This window comes from Corapipo altera, unplaced genomic scaffold, assembly GCF_003945725.1.
Source record: "Corapipo altera isolate COAL_440 unplaced genomic scaffold, ASM394572v1 68, whole genome shotgun sequence".
Classification (NCBI taxonomy): Eukaryota; Metazoa; Chordata; class Aves; order Passeriformes; family Pipridae; genus Corapipo; species Corapipo altera.
This window is the reverse complement of record NW_020884919.1, coordinates 4,033,126-4,060,385: the sequence shown is the minus strand read 5'-3', so window position 1 is coordinate 4,060,385 and position 27,260 is coordinate 4,033,126. Positions and strand designations below refer to the sequence as shown.

Here is a 27,260-nt window from a genome sequence, read left to right as displayed (position 1 = left end):
TTGGGCATGGTGTGTTTCTCTGTTATCAGCCTGCTGGTTTGCATTTCAACAAGAGATGAAATTGGTATAATTGAATTTCTAAACACCTAAAAAAACTCTCAGCAATTTTTTTTCTTTTATTTCTCAAGTTCTGGCAGTATCTAATTTATGGCTTAATTCTTTGTAAGGTCATCCTCTAAATGAGTGACTCCTAGTTAATCTCAGATATTATGAGCTTGGCTGTGATAGAGAATCAGTTCATCTGTTCTCAGAAAGAAAAGAGTGAGTTATGTGGATTGTTGGCAATTGAAGACTAAGAGTTTAGCTAAAAGCTAGGTACAGTTTCTTACATAGTTGTTTTTCTCTCATTATTTTCAAGATATTTTGGCTGTCTTTTTAATAATATAGCCAACATTTAAAAAAAATCATACTTTTTGTTTTCTCCAAGTAGGTATATAAGATTATTACTGCGTGTTTCCTTCTAACAGTGAAGGAACCAATAGGTGGTGGGGGTTTTTTTTGTAGTTATTTTTGGTTTTCTCCCCCTCTAATTCCTTGATGAGGCATTCTTTTCTCTCAATTGGGCTGAAAGGTATAGCTTTCTTTTGCTGTTAGGCTTACAAGTGATAACTAACTTTATTTCTTGTGGTTCTGCTGTTAATTTACATGCAGCTCTTATTGGCTGTCACTAACATATCTTTTGTTCCCTGAAATATTCACTCTGTGAATAAATATAACTTTTCTGCTATTTTCTGCTCGGGCTGATTGGCTCATTTCACTCTTGTGACTGAAAACAGCTCAAGCACTCAGATTCTGCACGTTGCCTATTTCTTAATGAAGTACCTTGCTGAATCAGGGCTACCGTGTTCCGGCAGATGAAAGGGAAACACATGAGAAGCTGCACTGCCAGGTTCTGCTTTGAATGTTTTCCTTTTAATCAATTTTTAGACTTATTAGCATAGAGGATCATGGTTTTTGAGAAACAAATAAAAGCTTCAAGTCTGAGTCTTGAAAGCGTTGGGAAATGTTAATGTAATTGGTTCTGTTTATAGTTCAAACTCGCTTGCATGTCTCTGCTTAGACACGACTGGTAGAGTTTGGCAGCTGGTAGCTCTTCCAGCTCAGCTCTAATAAGTTAGTATCCCAAATCTCTGGGAAGTAACTTTCGAATTTCCTTTGTCAGAATCAAGAATCTGAGAACATTCTTAATTATCTTAGTGGTAAGAGAACGTTGCAAGCATTAGGTCATGGGTCGGATTGTAGCATAACAACGGTAACATAACACTTTCAGAAACTCAAGCCTGGAATTCCAGTTTCCTTAAGACTTTCTCTTTTGCCTCTCAGTTTAACGTCTATGCTACTGATGGGATGTTGCTTTTGATTTGTCCTGTGTTGTGGAGTTTGGTGAGGGCGATAATGTACCCAGAATTTTGAGCAACGTGGTGAGGAGGGCAAGAAATGTGTGGGTCAGGAGTCTGTGAGGAGATGCTCTGGTCACAGTCCCTGTGTATCTGCACTTTGGGTTGCTGTATAACCACGAGTCTGTTTGTACAGCATCCTCAGTGCTCAAATCAATATGTAAAGATGACACCTTTGGACAAGGAGGCCATGATGTGTTTTAAAACACTTCTGTTCTTTGCCATGGGTGCTGTACATTTACTAGTGGCAAGAAATGAAACAACAATAATGGTGTTAAAAGGATTCAGATAAATGTGGTTTTATGGCACGAAGGACTCGACCCCCAAATACCCGGACATTTCTGGCCTTGATAATTTTGTGTATTTTTAGCTTCCCTTATATTTAGATCCTGGAGTTCCTGAACAAGCTGTCACCCCAAACCTGCATTTGCCTGTACTCCATCCTCCCAAAGCTTGCAATAGAAACAAATATCAGGCTTTCAGACACAGCATATTTAGAAAAGAGAGACAGAGTCTGCCAAATTCCCAAAATCCACTTCCCAATTCCCCTCACGAATAGCAGGAAATTACTTGTTATCAGTGGGTAATTCAACCACAAACGTTATTGATTATCCAGCCTCAATCTTTACAGTCTTGATGGCCAAATATTTTGCAATCATTCTCCCTATTTAAAACTAGAAGATGTGATTTTTATTTTGGAAAAATGGAGTTTTTCAAATTTTCTGCATGCCACATCATATTGTGGCGCGTCCCTCCAGATTGTCCAGTGTGATAGCCAGAAGCTTGACTGACAGATGTCAAAGTGTACATCATGTTCTAATACATGAGAAAAGCTTATATTATTTAAAAATAAAATCGGATTCTTGCAAAAACTATACATATTTTTAAAATAATGTATTTTCTTTTAGTTTTTTTTTTTGTATATTCCAGTGCATACCAGAAGCTCTAAGATATAGAGAGGAAGTATGTATTTCTTATATTTTTTTCTAATTTCACTGTATTTCTTACAGTTGCAAAAGTTGATCCAAGTAGGTTTTCTTCTTTCTGAGCTACACAGTTAGATCAATGAGTAGTTTTTCACCCAATGACCACTGGCTGACCAAATTCAGTTAGTTTGAGAAATTCCCTGAGTTCTGAGCTATATTCTCCCTGCATAGAAAAGCTCCACTTAGCCACTTATTGTGAAAACATGATTTGATATTTTGGTTATCTGTTATTTTTAAATAACATTTTGAGTAATCTTCTGTCATTACTAAACTACCACATAGAACAACTGATAAATTTAAAGACCAGTGCAGTTCCAATGCTGCCAGTGCAGTTCCAGAATGACTAAATAAAAATTCAACAATCCTCCAACACTTGAAAACTGGTTTGAGACTATCACAACACTTTGGAGACAAAGTCCCTTTTTTTTTTTAGATTACAAGGGTTTCTAACTTCAAAAATTAGAAGATATTATTCTTTGAATTAAACATTGTCTCCATACTATCTATACTGTGATACTGCTTATTACTTAAAATAACTTCGTTCACAAATGAGATAAATATCAAAACTGTGTAAGAATGTTTTGGGAACTGCACTAGCAACCTGGAAATGTTCAAGGCCAAGCTGGATGGAGCTTTGAGCAACCTGATCTAGTGGAAGGTTTCCCTGCCCATGGCAGGGGAATCAGATGATCTTTAAGGTCCCTTCCAACACAAACCATTCTGTGATTCTATGATTTGAAATATATGTGTTCTTCTGTGCTCAGTTAAGAACCATATTACCTGTGAAAGTTTTCTCACAAGGTTGTGATTCCTTAGAGACTAAAGCTCAGATAGGTGACAAAATGTATTCATCTTTGTACTGAATCTCAGCGGCATAATATTTATTAAAGCACTAATTTTTTAAAACAGAAATATTTTCAGTTGTTGTAGTTGGAAATGTTTGTTTTCTTAAATGGATGTCATAGCCTTATTCAAAACATTTTTCATCCTGCTTAGCTTTTCCTAATATTTACATACAAATAAAGAAGGAAAGAGGCAAACCTGAGATGTAATGCATTGTCTGCTCCCTGCATGCAAGGGAAGATAATAACCAGTATCTTTTCCTGCCTGCACCACTTAGGAACTTGACACAGCTGGTAGAGTAAGTGTTCAGATCATGGACCAACTTTGATGTTGTACATTGTTATTAAACAATAGCTGGCATGGCTGTGTCACAGCAGGATATTGCACTTACCGTTCAGCAGACCTGCTTTTATAGAAAGGGATCTCCTGTCTCTTTGCCCCAGGCCACAAAAACCTTTACTGCAGAGATGATGTTTTGGATCTCAAGCAGTAGGAGGAATCTTGTGGTGTTGTATTGGCTTTTGGGAAGTTAGTAAAATAACATATACAGCTATTTTGGAAAATGACCACATGTTCTACATGCTCACTACACAGTTCTGAGTCACAAGAAAAAAAAAAAAAAGGAAAAAGAAACTATGCAAATGAAAAGAAAATGGTAAATATAACAATGAAAATCTCATTCAGTAGTGCTGTTTTATCTCTAAGAGATGGTTTATTCAGCAGCAGGTACCAATCCCCACAAGAAACATCTGCTATCAGGGGATTTGCAGGTACACCTTTGTTCACTGCTCACTGAATTTGTGTCAGTATTATAATTCAGCAGGTTTCTGCTTTTCACACAACCCAGGATTAGCACTGACTTGGGCTGGAGGGCATTCAAGCTGCTTTTCTTCTTTTACCTATATTTCTCTGTAAACATCTAATTGTTTCAAAAAGTGATGTACAGTATGCAAAAACCTGAATTCAATGCAAATAAGCCTGTGCAGCTCTAAACTTAACAGGTGTTCTCATTAGTGTAAGTAGACAAGGAACGATTCTTGAAAGTTTTATAAACACTTATAATCATGGCCAAATACGTTACTATAAGTATAAAGATACTTATAGCAACATCTCCTTTTTCTTATTGTGCAATCTCAGCGCTTATTAATAGGAGACATGTGTCCATAAATGAAATACTAAGAGCCAGCACTGGCTTCTTCCTGCAAATAATGTAGCTGTGAAATGCTCTGCTACTGATGAATAAATTTCTGGCTAAAATAAGAGTCAACAAAATGAAATCTTTACACATAGCACATATATATTTTAAATATATATCTTTACTCGCTCTGAAAGCAGAGCATTCATTCTCCCTTTGATATTTTTGTTTGTTACAGGGACTTATCACGTTGAGTCTCACTCACATACATCATAAAGTGTTATAACATGCATATAAAATTGGACAGGAGGACCATTCATCACTAGGTATTGTCCAGCTGGTAAAACGAAGAAAGACAGGACTTCTCTGAGAAACCATTGCCAATATCTCTGTGTGTGGCTGTGTAATATATGGCTTCAGATTGCAAAGGCAATAACAGTAAAATATTACCCCAAGGAGAAAAGTAGCTTGCAGTAGGTATTCATACATCGCCTTCAGTCTTCGTCTGCGGACAAAATGTACAATTGTCTATTCCCCGACTTCCCACTACGTGCAGACACGACTGAGTTGTGTCTTAATTATTATCTCCTGCTCCTCTGCTTTTACCAGTTTTGGGGGTACTTATTCCTTGCTCCCCAAGACTGATAGCTTCCATTCTCCCCTGACTTTGGCTAGAAGGCTGTCAGAAGTCCATCCACGCTGCCCCGTGGAGAGGGCAGCGCATCCATGGGGCTGGAGCAGAGGGTAGCACGGGCAGGGGGGACACAGCAGGCTGAACACAAGTGGCTGACATCCAGGATGGTCATCTGCTGCCTGTCTCATGTTTCTCTTTCTGCTCTTTACCCTCTGAAGGAAACCCTTGCTTTCAGAGGTCAATCTCAGTATTCCAACTGTCTCGCACAGGGCAGAGTACCAGTACGGCAGATCAGCAGGAAATACTTCCCAGTGTATTCCCTGGATGTTTGGCAGAGAGTACTTTCTCTCCTTTACCTTCCCCTTTGCTCAAGTAGTATGTGCTTTCCTCTCACACACCTCCAAGGGCAGTAAGAAATAAGACCTGGAGTGGTGGGTGCATAAGGAAGAATGACAAGTTGTTCCTTGAAATCAGTGACATATCCCAGTACACCTGGACCTTTCCTCCTCCAGAGAAACTCTGTGGATCCCCAGTCTGAGCTCCTCTTCAAATCCAATGAGGAGTTTTGGTGTCTCAGGGCCTGATCAACTTGACTTGTGACCTCCTACTGGTTCAATATCTTCAATAAAAGCAATAAAAATCAGTTCTTCAACTGAGATTCTTCACAGCCCAGAAGGAAAGGAAAATTTTACGTTATAGTACAGAAAGAAGACTTGATTCTCTCCTTGCTAGTATTAATGTAATTCAATTGTATACTAAGAGTTCATGGCACAGCAGAAGGGAAACTTTAGGCTCAAAGATTTTTTTTCTTCTTAACTGTCCCAGAGTTCATTATTTTATTACTAAATTATGTTGAGGGACTTAGTCCCAGGAATTCACCATGAAAATAAATTATCTGTTCTCCACTGGTGCAATATAGTTTTATTTAAAAAATTTATTGTTTCTTGTAAGTTTGACCCCCAAATTTGAGACTGTTGAATCCATTTCAGAACCATTGATGTGTATAATGCCAGTACTAGTTTCACTAGAAAGCAACTTATTGTATACAAGAAGGTTGTTTTGATATGATGACCCCACAAAGGTTCCCAGAGAATGGATGTGCAAATCAGTCATACCACAAAGCAACACAATTGAGGAAATATCCTATAAACATCTGGCAGCATTTGGTCTTACAATTTGTAATATTGCAGAAGTTGTGAAAACACAGGATCTGTTTGTTGCCTCTTTGCAATCCTTGGTTTTCACAGTAATTTTTACAGACTCAGAAAAAAACGGGGTAATTAAAACATAAGGTTCAACATCTTTAGATATGTAGAACATTTTCTGTTGCCTAAAACAAATATTCCCAAAGAAAGTATAAAACATTTTTCTGACTTGCAAAGTTTTTGCAGTCTATCATTTAAATTACTTAAATAAAGGGAGCTTTACTACTCCCTAAAGCTGAGAATATAACACCCGCCATGCATATTAGCTTGATCTTTTTGACAGACCAGAAAAGTGTTTGTGTGTGCCAATTAAAACAAAAATGGATCCCTAGTGGCTTGTTCCTCACACAGCTTCTGAAGACTGCTATCATTGTATGCCGGGGTAACCCTGGATAAGGCGGCTCTCCAAAGTAAACAAACTTTTCAAAACTTTCATGACAGATGGGGGTTACAAATGCATTTTAATAAGAGAGTTGCCAAAGCAACTTTTTTGCAATCAGCATATATTTACTTAACATCTAGCAACATTGGGAACACAAGGCAGATACTTTCTCACCAAATTTTTTAACAAATATCTTTTTCTTTTATTTGAAAGATTGGTTGAAGACCTTTTCTCTCAAGCTGATATTTCCCCATCACTTCCATGTTAACTTTACTCGACATCCAAAGGACTGCTAGATGGGTGAAGCCAGACTGTAATATGAGACAGACAATCTGCTTGATAATGAAATTTTTTTGGTAGTCATAAACATCTTAGAGTCCTTTAAGTAATTTAACTATCAGCATAACCATGACTACCTCTGTTTGATAGGCTGGATCATAGAATGGATACATGATGCTGTACAAATATAATGCAGCTCAATACTGATCCTTTTTTTTCCTTCTATTTCCATTTTTTTACTATTAGACTCAGCTCACTACAGTACAGCACAGAGGGATATTTTATTTATCATTTCGGCTGCTCACTCATTCAGTATAAACATGGCCAAGAGACTGGATTATCTGTGAGAAAGAATTTGAGATCAACTTCCAGAAATGCAGTTAGACTTTTGACATGTTTTTTAAAACTTGCATAGCTCGGTCCCCATTTAACTCAAATCCACTTAATTAAACCACTAAGGAGCATAGTGTCTCCCAAATTTAATTAATTCTACTTCTACTGGGGGTATGGACACATAAGTATCTATGTTTTATGTGTTTATTCTCAAGTTATATTATATTCTAATGATTTTTAAAATTAATATTTACAGAGAGAAAATTCCTAGTCTTCTTTCTTTTTTTTTTTTTTTTTTTGAATTTTCCTTTTGACTCTTTTCACAACTTCCCTGTCCCAGCCCTGGTGGCTACCATGCAAATGGAGAGTAGTGTGTCCTGTGTTACATGGGCTGGGTGGATAGATCCCATCCAGCAAAAATCTCTCAGGAAAACAGAGGGAAAAGCCAAGAATCCTCTTCATTATGGGGAATCAGGTTGATTAACATGATCAGAAAAAAAATCACCACTTTGTGAGAGAGCAAGGTGAGATGAAGGGAGCAGTGGGAAGGCGGAAAAGTGTTAACTTTGGAGCTAGAAATGCTCCAGCGACTCACATATCCTTTTTTTTCCTACACATATCAAGGGCAGCAATCCCAATGCACAGTGCAACAAGAGGAACACATTTTATTGAATTTCTGCACGCAGAGGTATCTGTCAATCCAAGTTTAAATCACTTAGTGTTCACCACAAGCTGTGTGAGTCCCAGGTGGCATCAAAATTTCAGTTTTCTGCACTGAATCTTGCACTGGATTAGCAACTGCTGAAGTTTCCACGCTCCAAAAGCATCCAATAATCCAACATTGAACCATTGGGGTAGGATATATGAAGCTTCACCCCAACAGTCCACCAACTTGAACAATGGCTTGTTTCAGTATTTGGCTGAAATAAGAACTGTGAGATGTTTTTTTGGTGGCCATGCATGAGCTATACCTGAGCCACACACTTCCCAAGCTGCTCCCTCTGCTCCCTTTTGCTCGATGCAGGGTACAGACTAAGTTTTTTTTGCTGCATTTCTCCTTCCCCACAGGATTCTTCACTTCCTGTGTTAAGGTTTGTTCTTGGCATTGTCTGAAAATAGTTCATCACTGCAAATAATAGTTCTGGCCACCAGAGATGCATAAGTACACTTTGAAGTGGGTGAATCAATAGGATGGGTTTGAATTTTTGTTTTGCTATGTGAATTTATCGCCCTTTCCCATATCTCCATAGAGTGCCTATCAGTAGGATTGCTAAAATTGCCTCCATCCCTGTTCTGCAGTTAAAATAAATTTAAGAATGAATGTATCTATAGAAATGCATATTGGTAATGAACCATAGGGATACCCTGAAGGAGACATTTTTCACAGCAGTGCAGCAATCCTCAGACCCGACTTTGCAGGAAAACTATGGACAGAAGACCCTGGGCTTATCCCATGGCACTTTTCTGGGTTTTATCTGCTGTTTTTCATTGGTGTAAGCATACTCTGAAATGGAATAGTCTCTAAGACATGTTCCAAAATGTGATCCAGGTGATCTGTTTGGAAGTCCTGGAGGAACACAGCCATGCTCTGCACTATAGTATGTCCCAGTGCATAACCTAGCACAGGAAAAATATATAATTTATAGGATTTTTAAGAACTGGTGATCCTAGGTAGCATCCAAAGTATATTTATATATTATAAAATAGTAAAGGTATTAATTAGATAGAGTGTCCTTTATTTCTTAAGGCTACAAGGGTATCTTTCTGTTTAATAAAATAGGACCTTGTTGAACACCACCTTGGTACATCATCAGGTTGACATGCAAAAGAAGCTCAAGCCTCCATTTGCAGCTTTATAAGGTGACAAGATAAACCCTTAATAAGCCACAAATAGAATATCAGAAAAAGTGTTTCACACCTGCCCCTCTCACCACTTCCCACACAGTGTTGGCAGCCCAGCAGTGCATTGAATTTAGCACACATTTACCTGTGGCGAGCCTGTATTTTCAGAGGATCAATGCTTAGCAGCAGGACAGGATAAAACTACTGTGTGAGTGAATTCACCCTTTGAAGTAATTTTTCCAAGATGTTGTAGCAAAAATAGAGGGAATCCAGGCAGCCTGGCTCTCCTATAGCCAACCTGAAGGGCATGGCAAACCAGAGGGTTGATGTCAGTTGTCATTCCTCATGGGTATTTATTGCTGACAGCAGCAGCAGCATCATTCTGCCTGGTAAGGTAATGCTAATTCCAGACTGTAGCCTTTGCAAAAATGATGGCACAGAGAGAGGGATTTCGGGAGGTATTTAAATAAGTGAAGTACCTGGCACAATGGAGTCTGGCAGCTCTAGATAGAGCACTTCATTTTCTTTTTCTTTTTCCCCCAGATTTGTCTTTCATTTGTTTCCCTGGCCCCTCTGTTTATTTCAGCAGTGCCTGACACAGGGATGGTGTGTTAACAGGCCTTAATATTGAACAATTTCTGCTTGTTGTTAGTTATACATCATTTAGGGCTGTGATCATAAATTGTTCAATCACGAGGTTTAGTCAAAACCAGCATTCTTCACTGATGTCTTTTCCCAAGGGTGTTGAAAATTTGATTGTTCAAAGTGCAAATATGGTTTAGCAATCCCTTCCAAGAGCCATTTATCAGAAATCCTAAGGAGGTAATATATAAAAGTGGGATAGAAAACCTGCACATTAAATGGGATTTACCAGCCAAAGCCTTTGGAACTGCTTGCCTGTGAATGACTGGAGTGGAGCAGAACAAAGTCAATTACTGACTGTAATTAAGGAGTGGATGCATTTAAACTGTAGAGAGCAGTAGCAGTCTTCTTGAAACTGTCTAGTTACTCTAAAGATTAGTCTGAGGAAAGAAAGAAAAGGACTTGAACTACATCTTACAGAAAGTATATTTTAAATGAATTCTCTTCCCTCCATTCTATGATCTGTTTTTACAGATTTGCTCATAAAACACTGATAATATATGATTATCAAAATAACACATTCAGACAAAGAAACTTTCAACATGTATTTTGCTTTGGTCTTGTTAGCAATGGAGTATCTCTTTTGCATATCATACAGTGCAAATATTTATGCAGTGCTGAATACTTGTATTTTAATAAAGCCTGAATTTACTGAACGGAAGGCTGAACTATGTTGTGTCCTTTTTAAGCCTTCAAAATACAGTAAATCTAATTACATATGTTGCTCTTACTTTGAAAATGTTATTCCATTTTATAATTTTAATAATGATTTGTTTATACTGCAAGAGAGGCATTAGATTGAATTGTTGCCTGTGTTTAGTCTAATTCATATCTACATGTATACATTAATAAATTGTGATATCATATCATACATTTTGAACTCGAGCCTTGCCGTGTGAGCTGGCCACAGAACTGGAGGTCAGCTCTTTCTACTGCTCACCTTAAGCTGAATTTTGGGCTTTTATATCCTTTCTATAAAGGGAAGGGTGAGTGTGTGAGTAGTCATTAACATTATATCTCGTGGACTAATAAGGGAATTAGAAGTCCCCTAATAAATAACTGTCCCTTGTGCATGGGGAGCAATGGGGTGGCTGCAGTTTGCTCCTAATGGGTGCAGAATGGGCAAGATGGGATGAACATCTGCAGCCAGGCAGCCCCCGAGCCCGAGCCAGGGGACCATTCCCACATTCTCCACAGTGCTCTCACAGGATGTCTCCGCTGGAGCTGCACTGACGGGATTTTCCTTAATGCTGATGACTTTGGAAACCTTCCTTGCAGGCATTTCCTCAATAAAGGCAGGGGTTTGGACAATTAATGAGACATTAAGCTGTTGTTTTGGTTTTTAGGGTTTTTTTCTTGGTAGTATTTCAGTTTTAAGGAAGATGCAGGGAGTACCTAGGCTGGTGAGGATCTGCTGTTTCTTTTTTGCTTCAGTAAAAACTCTTGACACGACGGAGATGCAGTGAACAGTAGCACTTCATGTTGATGGATTTACATAAATAGGCTGTGCTAGGTCTTAATGGCTTTGCTCTGCTTTTCCTCAAACTTTGGTCAGAAGGAAATCTCTATTGTCTACTATGTTCAGTCATTCTCTGAAAAAAAAAAAACCTGAATAGGTTTTGGTGAATAATACCATGTTCCAGTGAACATCCCAACGTGCAGACACAACATGCATCCCCAAAACACTGAAACTCAAGTGTTCAATTCCCAAATGTGGATGTTACATTTTGCACAAGCAACTCTTAATAACAACAAAATAAGAAAAAACTTTGGTTTCAGTGCTGGTAGGAGCTGAGCTGGTTTGGAGTGTGGGCATGATGAGCTCCTGTCCCTTCCAAAATGTGGTGGAGTTGTAGTCCTTCATTCACCTGTCTGCAAACACAGACAGCTGTTTTGTCCTGCTCATACTCTGTGGCCTCAAGCACCTGGACTGCTGAATAATCCTGGGGCAAAGCCTCAGTTTTGCTATCTGTAAAATGATTGTTTCAATCTGTTGTGTGAAGTACCTGGAGGTTTCCTCTGGTGAAATAGATAGACAGATAGATAGATAGATAGATATGTAAAATAAAAAATGATGTATCATTACTATCCCAGCGGTTTACAGAAGTTCAGACCAACAGCATATACATGCATATTTCCACCAAATATTAGGTTAGGCAGTGAAATAGCATTATCAGGGGATTGAATGTTCTTTTGATAAATATTCCCAGTGAGTGGGTCAAAAATGTAAATCGACTTCTATGCAGACAAACTGGGGATTTTTTTTTTTTTCATGATAAATGGGCTCCTAATTACTCTGCTGCAGCCATCTTTGATGGTAATTTTTTTTTAATGTGGAAGAGTGACATTATTAATTTTACCAAAGTGCTTGGAAGTGGACTCCAGAATTTCAGGTGTATAACAAATGGGCAAATTCGAGAGTGATGATACCAGACATAAAAATAATAATACTAAAATAGGAAAGAAAACTGTAAATACCAGGAAATAATTCTCTTATTGCATTCATTTCTTTTCAGGGTGCTCTAATTTCATTTGAACTGTGTCTTACCGCACTGAGTTTCCTGGCTTTCCTTAACTTTTGTCACATTCCCATTATTTTGCACTATTTGTGTTCAGTGGTTGCATTGCTGAGACAATATCTCGTTTGTTGTGACATATTCAAAACAGTTTTCAGACAGAGGTTCAAAACTCCTCAGTAACTCGGCACTCCAGCAGATAATTCTTGGTACAAAGGAAGAGAACTTGGGGGAAATAGGAGGGAAAACAGAGGAAAATCATCTGTCTGTTGTGTGCTTTACTTACCTGTGTGTTTCCGTGCCCTTCCCAGATCACGACAGTGTCAGGAAATGAGTTCCTCCTCCAGTCGGATATCGACTTTCTCATATTGGATTGGTTCCACGCTATCAAAAATGCAATTGACAGATTGGTATGTATTTGTTTTGGCTGTTACCTTTATTAATTAAGATGTAGCAATTTCAACTTCATTTGCTCAGGCATCTCTACAGTTTTTAGGCAGTCAGCAGCTAGCTAGACGTTCCCTTCTCTAAAGGACATAAAAATATGTATGCAAATCTACTAAAAAATGTCAGATAAACAAGGTTGTTGCACAAAAATGCCATTTGATTCTTGCCTCAAAACGGAACGCTACATTTATTTCTCTGAAATAACAAGGACATTGGCTTGCTGAGGGTTGTAAAAGCACACAAGCACTTAATAACTAATGAATTTCTGCTTTTTCTGTTTATGCAGCCTACAGTATATAATCTTCAATAGAACTATTAATACATTTGAGCCTTTTATGAATTTTTGTATTACTTATTCACAAGAATAACACTAGCAAATAATATTCCTTTGTAACTGATTGCTGTTATTCTCCCAGGAAGGCTGGGGGTTTTCTACTAGAAGTAAGCAGGGTTGCGTTTTATTAAAACAGTTTTTAATTACCAAACCAGCTTCAGCTGTAGCTTTTTCTTTCTTTTTTGCCACTCTCAGTACAAAATCCAAATGTCTTCCTGCTATCTTTGCCTGATCCAAGAACAATTATTTTTTTTTTTAGAGGGCACTGACTTTCCTTGTTCACTGTAGAATCTGGTGAGAGAAAAATATCCCCATTTCTTGCATTTTTCAGTGGTTTTGCTGCAGTGGAAATTGCAGCCTCTTTGAAAGGGTTAATCTGAACACAGCTACTGTTTCCTTAAAGAGCTACAAACATTCTATTACCCCGAGGCTATAATCAGCCAAGGAAAGTTTGATCTGATGATGTATGTCTTCATATTGTGCATTTCATTGGGTGTGTGAGGATATTGATATCCGACTGAAGATTTTGGGGTGGAGTTTTCCACGGAGAGTCAGGAAAAAAAAAAGATTTTTTTGGCATATTATTCAGCTAAACATCTAATAGACTTGATTATATATATTATTTTTAGTGTAGCTATAGTAATATCGTGGCATCAGAGCCACAGCAGCAGCAGCTGGTGGGGCACAGCTGGCCCATGGCTGGGGCAGGGCTGGTCCTGGCCGAGGTTCGGCTCCACCGTGTGCGCAGGACAGGATGTCACAACCCAGCACTCCGTGGCCACTTCATCCCTGTCATTTCATTCAGTTTTAAAACTTTGAAAGAATGTGGAAAGCCTGGCAGCTCTCCGGGCTGTTAGGATGGCTAAATGTCACCTGACCAAATGCCATGGGAAGAGACGTGGAGTTAGCTGAAACAGCAGCTCCTTTTTTCGTTTATTCTTTTGCTTCTTTTCCCCGTTAATTTTCACGTTGTCTGCCAGTGAATTAGAGAAAGCAAAGCCCCCCAACTACTTCCTAAGCTTAAACCAGCAGAATTCAACCCCAAATTTGCAATGATATTTGAAACAATTGTGCTTGTAAGAATATTTACTGTAGCTATCTAAATCAGAAAGGCAATCTAAACACCCTTCCTCTTTGCCAGCATTTAGAAGTAGCCTGCAATGTGGAAATAATTTTGGTCTCTAAAGCCTAAAGAAGCAGGCCTTTTGTTTTCCTCACTTAAATGGGAATTTATCTCAGAAATTAAGATCAGTCTGTCAGGGCCATAAAAGCTCTGCCATATGACAAATTTTGCATTACACTTTCCTTAAATTATATACTCCCTGCACACTTGCTCTGTGTGTGTCTGTGAGCTTCTGTACTGGCATTCTGGAATCTCTTACTTCATTCTTACAAATAATAATTTTATTAAAAGCATACACATATGTATATATATATATATATTCTTTTCCCAGCCAAAAGAACAGAGAATTACATCGAGAAATTTGGAGTTCAAACTCAGAAGATCCTCCAGCATCGAATTACTGAATAGCTTAGACACTGAATCCAAAGAGCCAAAGCCTGAACACAGAAAATCTTTAAGTAAGGCTTTTTTCTTTTCTCATTTTTCTTTCCTTTTTTTTTTCTTTCCTTTTTAAATAACTATGCCATTACAGGCTAAGATAATTTTTATTACATACAGAATGTAAGGAAGATCACTGAGAATTTTAAAACTGAATATGTTCTGCGCTGATATACATAACTTGCATTTAAGTAAAGACAGTTACTAGCTCCACACTTTTAAAGGGTGACACTCTCTCCTAAGCAAAATAAATTTGTTTAGGAGCAAAGACATTTATTTAAGCCATTTATTTTTAAAAATAAGCAACATGAGCCCTACGTTAATGGTCTGTTGCAGTTGCTTTGTTTCCATCTTAGTAAAATACCTAAAATTGCCAGAGTAATTTTGTCTGTTGTGTATTTATACACTGAATTGCTGAAAGAATTGACATATCCTCTGCAGCCGACAATCAGTGATGTATCTATAATTTTATGGAAGATAAATTTCAGGGTTTGATGTTGGTTTTTGTCAGTGTGATTAGCAAAGAAAGTGATCTAAAACTGGAAGGGCTGTGCTTTTACTCCACTGAAAAAGCTTTCCCAGTCTGTGCCGAGATGCTTGTGACATCGTGGGCAGCAGCCGCAGGAGCTGCTGCTGCTGACCCTGAATCACACACTCAGCAATTTTTTAATTTCCCCCTCTCCCTTGAATTTTTGTTTTCTGTCTTTGTTTGGCGGGAGATTCACATCCTGCTCCCAATGGCAGTGCTGTGACAGCTTTAGACTGGCAGGCTGGTACGAGATACCTATAGGTACTGAAGGGCTGTGCAGGAATTTGCCTGCACACATTTCAGAGCAGGATCAAAGCCTGAGATGTTAAGAAAAGGGTTGCACTAAAAAGGCCCAACATGGCTATTTTTAATGATAATTATCCACACAATCATAAATATATGCACACATGCATGCGCGTACACACAAATAGAGACTCATTAAATAGTCTCTTTTTGCAGATCACAGATTCTTGTTGTTGTTTTCCTATTATCTTGGAGGTTTGTTTCTTTTTTTTTTTTAAGTTTTTTTTTCTTTGTGTTATAAAATATAAAGTAGCCTGAACGTAGCTGGTGAAAAATTGTCCCAATATCTTTGTACTGGGTGTTACATTGCATTTCACAGAGGAAGAAAAATAAGACTGAGAATATAGTGAGTTCTGAGGGTCTGATTCTGCTCTTATTGTATCGAATAGCAAAATGGCCATAAACTGTCTCAGCACTCGGGGAATTTTTATTTATTTATTTAGATTTCTCACATATCTTTAAATGATAATTTGTCAGACAAAACAGAAAAAGTGACTATGAGCAGTGACAGAGACTTAGTCTATGTTTCTTTTCAAACCTTAGAGAATCCTGAATAACCTCCGTTTTGTTAAAGGCTATTTAAACTATTAAAAAAATGTGAAAATATCTGCTGTGAAATCTCACTGAATCGAAGCTTGCATTTAAATACCGTAGATTGGATTGCTTCTAAAATATGTATTCAGAACTTTTTTTTTGGCCCCTTGAGATCAAGCAATTATGTGGAATTAGAAAAATCATATTATTCACTTACTTATTAGTAGTCTAAGCACAAACTGTATTGTCAGTTTTCTGCCTTTGGCTTTCTGTGCCCTTAATGTTCACACAAGTATCGTAGCCAGAATTATCGGCAGCTAGAGCCAAAATTGCTTTAAAAAGGCATGAGAACTGGTAATGACACATTGTTAGCAGTTAACAGGTGGTCGTTTCATTGTCCAGTTTGACTGCAGAGCACAAAGATATGTGCAATATCTGCAAGTGTGTTTATAAAGTTCTTACAAAGTTTAACGATTTTATAATTTTATAGCACTCTTACGTTATTGACTATTGCCAATGCCAAATCCAAACAAAGGAGATTTTTTAACGATGGCTTAAGACTCCTCTAGTTTAACACAGAAGATGAGCAACTGATGTGTTAGAAGACCACCCCCCTGCCCTGATAACCTTTAATGGAATATCCAGACAGCTCAGACTTGTTTGTATTTACCCTCTCTGCATTTTAAGGGCTGTAAAAAAATGTCCAGCTTTAGACTTGATATTACTGCACAATTGCTTTTTTTTTTCTTGTAGCAGCACAAGCATATAAAGAACAGGTATATCCTAAGCAAAGCACTTCAGTAATTTACTCTTTAATTTAAAACTGGGGAGACTGCCCCTAGAGACTTAGTAGCAGGAATTTGGTTTTTATGTCTAATCCTAATTGCTTCTGCTTACACTACAAGGACAAATGGTAATTCTCTGTTATGCTCTTTGAGCTGTAGACACTGATTTCACTGAAAATTGGGCTCAAACTGCCAGGCTCAATTTCCAAAGTTCACAGAGTGGCTGTCCTCTTGGTCACGCAGCTTTTCAGTGGCTTCTCATCCAGTTTGGTTTCAACTCATGTTCCAGTTGAAGTTTTCTTGAGCTAAGAAGAAACCAAGGATGACCTTGGGGAGCATTACCAAAATATGTAGAACTGTGAGCTTGTTCTCAAAGACATAGAGAGAGATGACTCTTTATTTTATGGTGCCAACTATTTCACTGATTTAATTTATGCAGCTAATGCTGGGTCAGAAAGAACGTGTTTTTCATTCCAGCAGCCTCCCCCAATAGAATAAGTATACATTTGGTGCAAGGAAGCTGCCTCCCAGCACCTCTCCTTTCAATGCAAACAAGTGTTGTTCTAATTTTAAAAATTAGTGTCAGACTTCATAATTTCCAAGCAATTCAGTTATCATTCAGACCACAGGTTTTTCTGTTTGCTTTTTTTTCTCCTAAGTTTGCCAAAAAAACCCCTCTTAATTAGTACCAATTATAATTGGGTCTGCTGGTAGGTGGTCTGCCACGTTAATTTTGCACCACATGAAACCAGGCACCTGGGTGAGACTGAAAGCAAAAATGCTGTCATGGTGCATGGATAGTAGAGAAAGGATCTGGGATGTAGGGAAAAGTTCTGTGCATGACAGGATTCCCAGAAATCATTCATCTCTCCAAAAACCAGAGGACCTTACTGTGTCTGTGGACTACAGGACCTATCAGGACAGTCATGTTGTGGGTAATGAAACCAAATCCACACTCTCCACTAAGAGTATTTCTTTTCTTGCACATGGTCGTGTCATGGTTTGCATCATCTGAGCCACTTTTGGCCACCATCTGGGAATTCTGTCACTCAGGAGGGACCTCTTGTGGAAGAGCCTGGGCTGGAGTTGCTATCGATTGTTGGAGGGGATCAATTCCCCTTCTACTCCCCCTTTCCTGGATGGAAACAAACAGCTCCGCAGCAGGAAGAGTGCCCTTTGGCTACTGTATCAATCTGAGGGCTGCTCTTGTCAAAATGCACAATCACAAGCTTGATAATGCAATCCATTCCCAAAGCACTATATTTCCAACCTGTTCTCCATCATTTCCTTATGGCGTCACATTTACTCAGTTCATCACATTCTTATTAATATTTTAGGTTTCCTTGAAAGTGATGGAATTCTATTTTTATTACAAAAGCAACAAGAATAAATACTAATTGTTGTCAGTTATTTCCTTATGTAGTGGGAACAGTAATCTGTTCCTCAGCTTTAAGTTGCCAAAGCAAAATAATGAAATATTTTAGACATTTAAAAAAATCTGTGATATTAGATAAATGTAATTTGATCTCCTTGTTTGCCACATAAAAGCTGGAACTGCCTGAATTGATAAGATTGAATTGCATTATTTTTATTGTTTCTACTCGCATATTTTTTCCTTATCTTCAAGAACACTTTACTTAAAACCCAGTGGTTAGTCATGCAGCCCTTGCAAAGGAGCCTGGAAAATATCCTCCATGTTTGAATTCCAGCTTGAGGTGCCAAAACTAGAGCATCAAGATTTAAAAAAATATATAAATATATATATATAAATATGTGTATGCGAACAGGAATGTCTGGATAAGTTGTGCAGTTGCTTCTCGTGATCATTTCAATTTCTCAATAAAAGTAGCCAAGGATCCAGCCATCATTGTGCCAGACAAAAAGTGACACAAAAGTAAGACAATTCCAGCCCTCAGCTTGAATTAGGACAAGTTGCAACAGGTGGAAAAAGTAGACAAAAGCAGGGGGTGGAAGTAAAAGTTGACAGTAAAGCTGACATGTCACGCATATTAAACAGCAGGCTTGGGATTCCTTTCCACTCTTTGGAAGGATCAGGGTCTTAGCCCCAGCACCCTGGCCACCAGCCAACTCAAATAATGATATTTTCCTTACCTAAATTCCTCCTGGAATTTCAACAGAGAGTGATGGGTCTTTTAGTCCCAAAGGGTGGTGTTTTGCCCTTGGGATGCCACAGGCTTTCATGCTTCCCTGAGGAATGGCCTTGTAGCAGTGTCTGGGCATATGCCTCCTAGCATCTTTTTAATCAGGAAAAAAAAATAACCACCTCTGGATCAAAATTATGATTTGCCTTCAGAGGTATTTGCCACAAAGTCATCTGGGCTTTGAAATCTGCTTTGGTTTCTTAAAAGACACGGGTAAAGTCAGGAGCTTACTCTCCTTAGTGTTTAACCATGGACTATGTGTGCTTTAAAATTTACCAAAATTGCTTTTCTTGTTTCATTCACTTTTCCTTACTTCAGAAGGCTGAATTTTGAAACTCTAGTATGGCATGCATTTATCCCTTGGTGATTATTAAATCATCCAGAATCCTCTCTGAATGCAGTTTGTTAGAAAACTAAGACTGTACAATGAGTGTGGGGAAAAAAATACCAGCAAGCAGAATCCCATTTTGGTCTTTTAATGGATGTGATGGAGGAAATGGAGAATTTGATGGAGTTTTAAACCTTCCTGGATCCATGTAGTGCTTGTTCCTTCCCTGGCTAAAGCTTCTTCTGGGGGCCTGTTTGAGGGTTTAAAGTTTGTCCCTGCACACAATGGGGTATTTCTGTGGCAAAGACCACCTGGCTGAGGCTGTTGTTTCTCTGCAGAGGGAAGTGATCGGCACCAGGGCAGAAACACATGGATTTGCACAGCTTGGCAGAGTAATAACAGAAGGGAAAAAAAGCCAGGAACTTATTTTGCTGAAAGCATCATTTAGAGATCCTTGAAAAAGGCCATCTAATTACAGGCAGGGCTGGGAGGAGCCTGTGGGAGTGTTTACTCTTCCTCTGTAACACATGAAGGGGAGGGTAGGTTGAGAGAACATATCTTGGGATAAGACCCTATCTTGAGATGTAGAAAAGAGGTTTTACTGGACCAACCAGGGCTGGATTCTGTGGTAGCTAACAGGGTCCTTCGCCGAGGTAATATCATTTGTGTGAAAAGGGGTCTAATTACCAGACTGCTCAGGGCAGTGGTGGAATCACCATCCCTGGAAGTGTTCAAAAAAGGTGTGGATATGGCACTTGAGGACAAAGCTTAGTTGGTGAACATGATGGTGGTGCTGGGATGATGGTTGGACTCGATGATCTTAGAGGTCTTTTCAACGTTTATGATTCTATGATTCTAACTGGAGCTGCAAAAGTTGGAAATCACTCCATTTCTTTGTTAGCTCTGATGAGGTCTGAATTCTTTCCCCTTCCCGGCCCATTTATTTCATTTAGATGTGAAGTTCAAAGCCAAATGGATGCTATTTAGGGACTATTATTACATGACAATGTTAGCATTATGTATAGGTCAGCTTTACTACTTTTAATAAAGCCAAGAAACATAAAGCAGTAATGTATATTAGTGCAACATTACCAATGGCAACGATTAAAACAGAAAGCAAAATGAAAACTAGGAGCAAATATGCAGTTTCCTGCTGCAATATTAATTTTGTCACTCTGCAGCTTGTATGTTTGTGGCATTCATTTTTATTGCATCAACAAGAATGCAGTCAGCTTCAGAGACTGAAAAAAGATCACAAAAAGAAAATGCAACATGCCGTTTCTACAGGGTGGAATCACTCATTTGAACTATAGGGACTAAACTTATTTTTTGACATATTTTTACTGTCATGTTTCTCTGCAACATTAAGTATAGGTATGCTCTTTTCGTAGAGCTCAGGAAAATACTGATTCAGCAACAAAGGAGTAATAATACTGGCATTTTGGAAGCAAACATGCCAAATTCAGAAACAAATTGTGTCATTTCTCCTGATAATAGAAGATTATGTTGCACCCAAAATCAAAACTGGCTGTGACTAGTCCTAAAAAAAAAAAAATACATTTTTTCCTGAATTTGAATATCCTATTTCCATCAATTATACTGTAATGTTCCCTTAATTCTTTGTTTTATTTCTACTTCACTCTCCAAAATCCTTCCAGAGTTTACTATTTGGGTTGAAAAAGCATATTTTTAAATTGGGCATAACCAACTTCCATATAAACATTTGGCAGGGAAATCCATGCATGTTCACTTAATTCATTTTTATTGAACCAAGTCCAGGTTTTTAGTCAGGAAAAAGTTAGATATTAATCATATCTGAGCAGGATCATTAAATTTTCCTTTACCTACTAGAACAGCAGGGTCATTATAGAACCATGAGAAGTTAGCTCACTTATTAATCTTTACAATTACATAAAAGTGATCATTTTTATAGTACTTAAGAGTAGCTCTAACCCATTACGTGAAGAGTATGTGGGAATATTACAATATAATATAATGTATTATTATAGATGTGACCTGTGACTCATTGGTCTGCTCACTGACACACAACTCTCTGGAAAAGTTATCTGTTTGAGCTTGGATAATCTTTAATTGTTTCATACTCCTCATGCTCATTTATGGGGCATACTAGTAAATAGGGAGCTAGTCACTGAGTTATTAATTACCTCATTATTACTTAATTATCACCATTGCATACTTCATTTTTATGGGGAATTATATCATAAAAGAAGGTATTTTATGCTGCCCACCACAGTTAAGTATGAATGACAGTGATAGCTAATGTAGGATTGAGTTAGTTAAAAAAAATCAGTCAGAAATCCTCACTATAGATTGCTATCCAGTTTCTTCTGCCTTTTCCAGCTAACACTTCTCATCCTTGACTTTGAAACCCAACAGTTTAAACTCAGTTCTTGTTTCAGTGGACTAATCCCCTTTCATAAATCATGTTCAAGTGCTGAAATAATTTGCACATCGTTTAAAGAGTATTTACTTTGAAACATTCACCTCAAGCCCTTTTGTATATCCTTTCTCTCTAAAGATTTGTAGTATTTGTTTTGTTCTCTGAGGTATAAAAGACCTGGGTAAACTTTATTCCTGTTGTTTCAAGATTAGTGAAATAAAATGCATATTTATTCAACTGGGACTGAAAGGAGCTTTAGTAAAGACGATCATACATACGACCCAGGGGAATGTCATAATACAAAATGTCTGTCTTAAAATCTCTTTAGGTTTGTTCAAAACACTATTGAAGGACTTAAGTTTAAAGAAAAAAAAGAAAAAGGTTGCAAATCCATATTCCTTCTCTGTTCCAAAGAAGAGAGAGACACCATATATTTTTCTTAACAAAATAAACTCCTACGTGTGCACCCTAGATGAATTTGATATGGAGAAAAGTAGAAACTGGATAGTCATGATCACTCTAAGTCTTTTCCTACTGAACTATGGATACTGACGTAGTCTTTAAGAAAATTACATTTTGAAAAAATGTATGGCTTTTGTTTTGAACACACTCTTGCCTCAGAAAAAGCAATCACAATGAAATCCTGAGCATTTTAGGCATTATTGGAATCAAGCAGTTGTACCCTTTCCGTGCACTGAAAGTGAGGCGGACTCCTACAATGAGGAAAAGGTTTCTACTCTGACTCTACCACTTTTAAGCCCAGCTATCCAACATCTTGCACTGCTTTGGTGCAGTCTCTTAATTCCTCACTAAGTAGATCTGTGTTTACACTAAGTGACAAAACTAAAGTTTATTGTACAAATGCCATGGTTTTTACAGTTTAAGGCAGCACACAATGCAGACAGTTACATCTGCTTGACCCTCCATCACCTGCGTCATCAATATATCTCCAGTTTTGTACATCATCATGTTTTGCCTCCACAGGAAAGGAATACAGGCTGACAACAAATAACACCCAAATAGATGGAGGCATTTTCACTGCAACAGGGAATATTTCAGACTGCTGTCTTTGGAGAGAGGTCAGAACTAGAGCAAGTGAACAAGACTTTATGAGCTTTGTTATTCAGGAAGGAAGAGCCAGCCCAGCCTCCCATCACTCCTGCGAGCTTAAATTTGAATTTCTCATGGTATTTATTGAAACAAGTATCCTAATTGGAAGGTTGTAGCCAGAAAAAAAAAATTATTCTTATTCTGCACTGTATTCGGAGGCTTCACTATAATTTCTAACTAATCTAGATGCAATCCTCATGGTACTTTGGGAGGAATGTGACAGAAATAAAGAGGTTTTTAGGTTATAAAAGTCTAAATTATCCTCAGTTAGAGAGACTGTACATCGAGTTCTAGACAGGAATCCCTTCTGCCCAGACTCACCTTTTTCCCCGTGGTGAAATCACTTAAATATTTGCACCTTCCAGCTTGGAGAATGCACTTAATTTAAATTGTGACATCCAATCCCCAAATATTTAAAGACCAACTTTATGGTACTGTCTCCTGGACAGGGCCTACAAATGCTTTTAAAAACAATGTGCTTTGTAGGGTCTCCTATTTGCTCCACCAGCTGCCCGCTGACATGCAGGATAAACAGATCCTGCCTCTGAAAGCCAAAGGGTGGAATATCACTCAGGGGTTAAATGCTGTATTGTTTCTCAATTAAGTAAAAGGTTCCAACTAGCTGGCTTTAAATATTGATGCTGAAGAGAACACTATGACATATGAGCAGCTCCCCTCACCACTGAGGATATTTGGCTCCATTTAATTAATTCCATTGGCCATTGTCTTAAGTGCGCCCAGGCTTCACCCAAGAGGAATTCACTTGTGTTACTGTTATTGAAAAGTGTAACATGGCATTATCTGCCTCAGACAGACTTTTTGTAGCATTGAATCAATTCCCCAGTTCTTGAAAACAACTACCTCATTTGATTCCTTTCATAATTAATGAAATTCGGTGGTAATGCTTTTGCCCCTCAGCTCAGGCTGGAAAAAATGTTCCAAAACTTCAGTTTTCAAGCTGAAAGCACTCTAATTTTCAGCCTAAATGGACTTGTGGTACGACTGGGTTCTTGTGTCAGCTTTTAGCTTGCTCTTTATTTTCAGCAGTTATTTTGTGCCTCAGGTGTACCACCCCAAACAGAGTTATAGACATGGGTCTTACTCCTTCCCCTGCTTGTGTTGATGGACTCACTCAACCAAGATTTGCAGCTGTGTTTTCTATCATAGACTGCTGCTCTTTTCCTGATTTTCTCAAATAGCCCTTTCCTGTCCCTGCTCCTTGCACATGGATATTCAAGGCTAGGTCTTCCCACAACCTTGGGAAGCAGAATTCAGTCCCCCATATGGAAATGGATCACCTGATACAGTCTAGGGTGGTATTTATCTCTTTAGGGTTGTATTTGTTTATCTCTTTCATGACCAATTTTTTAGAGATAAAAAGCAAACAACCAGGACATGCAGAACCTGCTGTCCTTTAATCTCTTGCAACCAATGCATTCTTTGTGAAAACCGAAGAGAAAACTTGCCTTAAGCCTTTTTATAGCATATAAAATGTGTTCCTACGTGTGATAACAGTTTTTTTAATTAATTTTTAAGGTGTTCAGTTCAAACGGAAAAGTAACATTATTATAAAACTGAACAACCCTTTTCAAACAGCATACTTAAAATAAATGAAAACATTTTAAAATGCCCCAGTGCTAATACGTAAACAAACCAACAAACAAACAAAGCAAACAAACCTTGGGGATGAAAAAAGATTATCATGAAATTTGTGAAGACATCTCATCCAGAACACATATTTTTAAAAGCATGCAGGTATGAAGCACTACTGGAGAAAATGTGTCTCTCTATGTAAAGCTTTATAGTTAATATTTGCTGCAATCACACAGTGACAGTACACTTTATAGTCACTTTTGCTGCAGAAGGTTATCCCTCAATCCAAGGACCCAGAGCCTAAGGGAAGGTGGCCAGATGTAGGCAGGTCAGAACAGGACAGCAGCCAGATGCACACTGATCATTTGCCATTTAGCAGGCTTTTAGACACAAAAATATAAATCAGGGCAAGTTAACCTTTAGCTTGGTGAGTATCTATAATGAAAGACTTCATTCAAGGTACAGGAACACATGGTTTGAGTCCACATTTCTTTGTACTCACCCTTTGTAGGACACACTGGCTGTGTCCTGTTCAGAAAAGGCTTTTTCTCTGATCTTCTCTGGTCACCTTTTAATGCCTGTTCTGTTAACATGTGTGTCCATTATAACCTGATGCTTCCATGCATCTCACCAGCCTGCTACTTTTAAAATATTATGTTGAATGGGTCTGATGTGTAGACATGTAATATTACTCTTGAAGGTAAAATGCCTTCTGGGATAAGAGTTAAAGGTCAGAGTAAAGCAGAGACAAATAAACTTGGTGATTTCTTATCTATAACACCTCTTGGAGAAGTCCCTGGAGTAAACTGGCTCTTGAGCAGCACCCAGGATTTCTCTTGAGAAGCAGTAGCTGGAAGGACCCGAAAGCTGACTAAAAATTGTGTAATGCAGGTGATGATCTCAAGATCACTCTTTGACTGTCCTATATCTGAGCTATAGGTAAATTAACTTAATCAAAATATTTGCCTCATTGCTATGGTTTCCAAGAAGTTAAAGATTTATATTAATGCAAAAATATGTTTGGAATATATTTTTATGTGAAAATATATGTGCAGTATCTCTCTTATCTATGTAAAAATATAAATAATTTTCCTACCTTCCTTTCTTCCTACAAAGGTGTTTCAGCTGATGTGTTTGAATGAAAATCAGAAGATAGCACTAAAGATTAATGAATAAATAATGAAAACGTTGTAATACCTGAGTTGTTATACAGTGTTATCTGAAGATCATTCAATATGATAGATCAAGGGTAGCACTGATATTAAAGCATAATTACAAGACATGGGATACCTGATTTATTATTGCAACTTTGTTCTTAATGTGAGTTACACATCAGTCATTTCTGAACTGAAATTTTAAGTCTTGCTTAAAAAGTCTTTTGTTTTGGCATCTGAATTTGGTTTCTCCTGGAGTACTGTAGTACATATGGCCTGTTGAATGAGAAACAGTGTCAGGCAAAGCAGAGTAGTGGTCTCATCTTATCTGATAAATTTTTTAAAAAGCATTTGTATTTGGTGAATGTGAAAATGGAAAGGATCCATTAGAATTATACTTTCTGTTAAAAATAACCCACTAGGAGAATGTTCTTTGAAAACACGTCTCTTATTTGGTGGGTTTTAGTTCAGAGCACTAAGTCTACAGAATTCACCTTTTCCAAATAATTGTTTATTTCAAATTCATCTGTAGCTGTCCCTGCTCAAGTTACAGATCATTCATAGCAATAAAGCTTTCTAATTCTGTGACAGAATATTCATAATGGCTTTAAAATACTCAGCTGGATAATGGTCTGCAGAATCTGGACAGCAAGACTTCAAAAGGCAGAGTCCTCTGATCTCCAGTTTCCTTATTCCCTCTAAGCTTGGAAGGTTTCAGCTATCAAGCATAGATTAAGTTTTATTGGTTGATAGTCTAATTGCATTTGTATTATCTTTCCTCTTAATATTATTTTCTTTTCTCTGTATTGGATTTCATCCAAATATTACTACTACCATGAAGCAGTTTTCTGAAATGTTTTGCTTTGATGCTTAACTGCTTTACACGTGAGTGCTGCAATAAGGTGCTGGTTCCTGATAATGGTTTTCTTTCTGCAAGGAGCAGTTTCCACAATCTCCTGTGCTTTGCTTATATTTGATAGAGCCCTTCAGTTTGAGGCTTTTCATGGACAAGATAAGGTTTGGTTAAACATCTGAACTTTGGAATGTTTATCTGAACTAGATTTGACCCCTAAATTTGTCCATCATTAGTTATTTTGCTTTTCTTTTTCAAGACTAAATTATGCTATTAAATATGTTCTAAAGTAGGTTAAGCCCCTGTGCAGTTTGTCAGCTGGAACATTAATTTTAAAGCTAAACCAGTCTTCTATTGGCTCTTTTTAACATTTAATCTGAATTTTGACCATGGCTGGTCAAACAGAGAGTCAGTGCACCCTTGCAAACCCCACATGTAGCTGATTGAAGTGTCTCAGAGTTGTTGTGATGACTGGCCTGATATTATTTCAGGAAAATATCAGGATAATTAGTAATTATTTGCCTGCTCAAGCAGCTCGTTCCAGCGCAGCTGTTCTGGAGAGTGGATAAAGTACTAAATGTCACTGCATGCCCTGTAGTGTCTCTGGTGGTGTCCCCCTCTGAGCCCCTACACAAGGGCCAGGCAGAGCTGGAGTCCCAACTGCAGCAAATCCTTGGCAGTGTAGGAATGCTCATTTCTGGGGTCCCAGTTACTCTTGCCTTCAGCTGACCACATCTTCGTGTCCTCTTCAGACTTACATCTTAGTGGTACCAACCCAGAACTTGCCCTTGTGTTGCCTTTGTGATGGGAAGGAGCCACCATCAGATTGTAGGGAGAGTGGGTAAGTGCTGCAGCAAGACAGAAGTGCTGTTCCCAAATCATCTTGGCCAAAGATACACTCAGTAACAGAAGGAAGAGAGAGGGCAAACTGTAGTTTCTTTCTGCTCTTGCACAACTGAACAGCATCTGCTG

General features: G+C 38.1%; 1 protein-coding gene across 1 annotated transcript in view; it reads left to right on the top strand.

Annotated features, from left to right (window-relative positions):
• Window positions 1–27,260, top strand: part of ARHGAP15 (Rho GTPase activating protein 15) — a 330,910-nt gene that overhangs the window by 154,917 nt on the left and 148,733 nt on the right. The window contains exons 7-8 of the mRNA XM_027656307.1: window positions 12,506–12,604; window positions 14,430–14,556. Coding sequence (XP_027512108.1) covers window positions 12,506–12,604; window positions 14,430–14,556 — 226 coding nt within the window. The remainder of the gene's footprint in view (window positions 1–12,505; window positions 12,605–14,429; window positions 14,557–27,260) is intronic.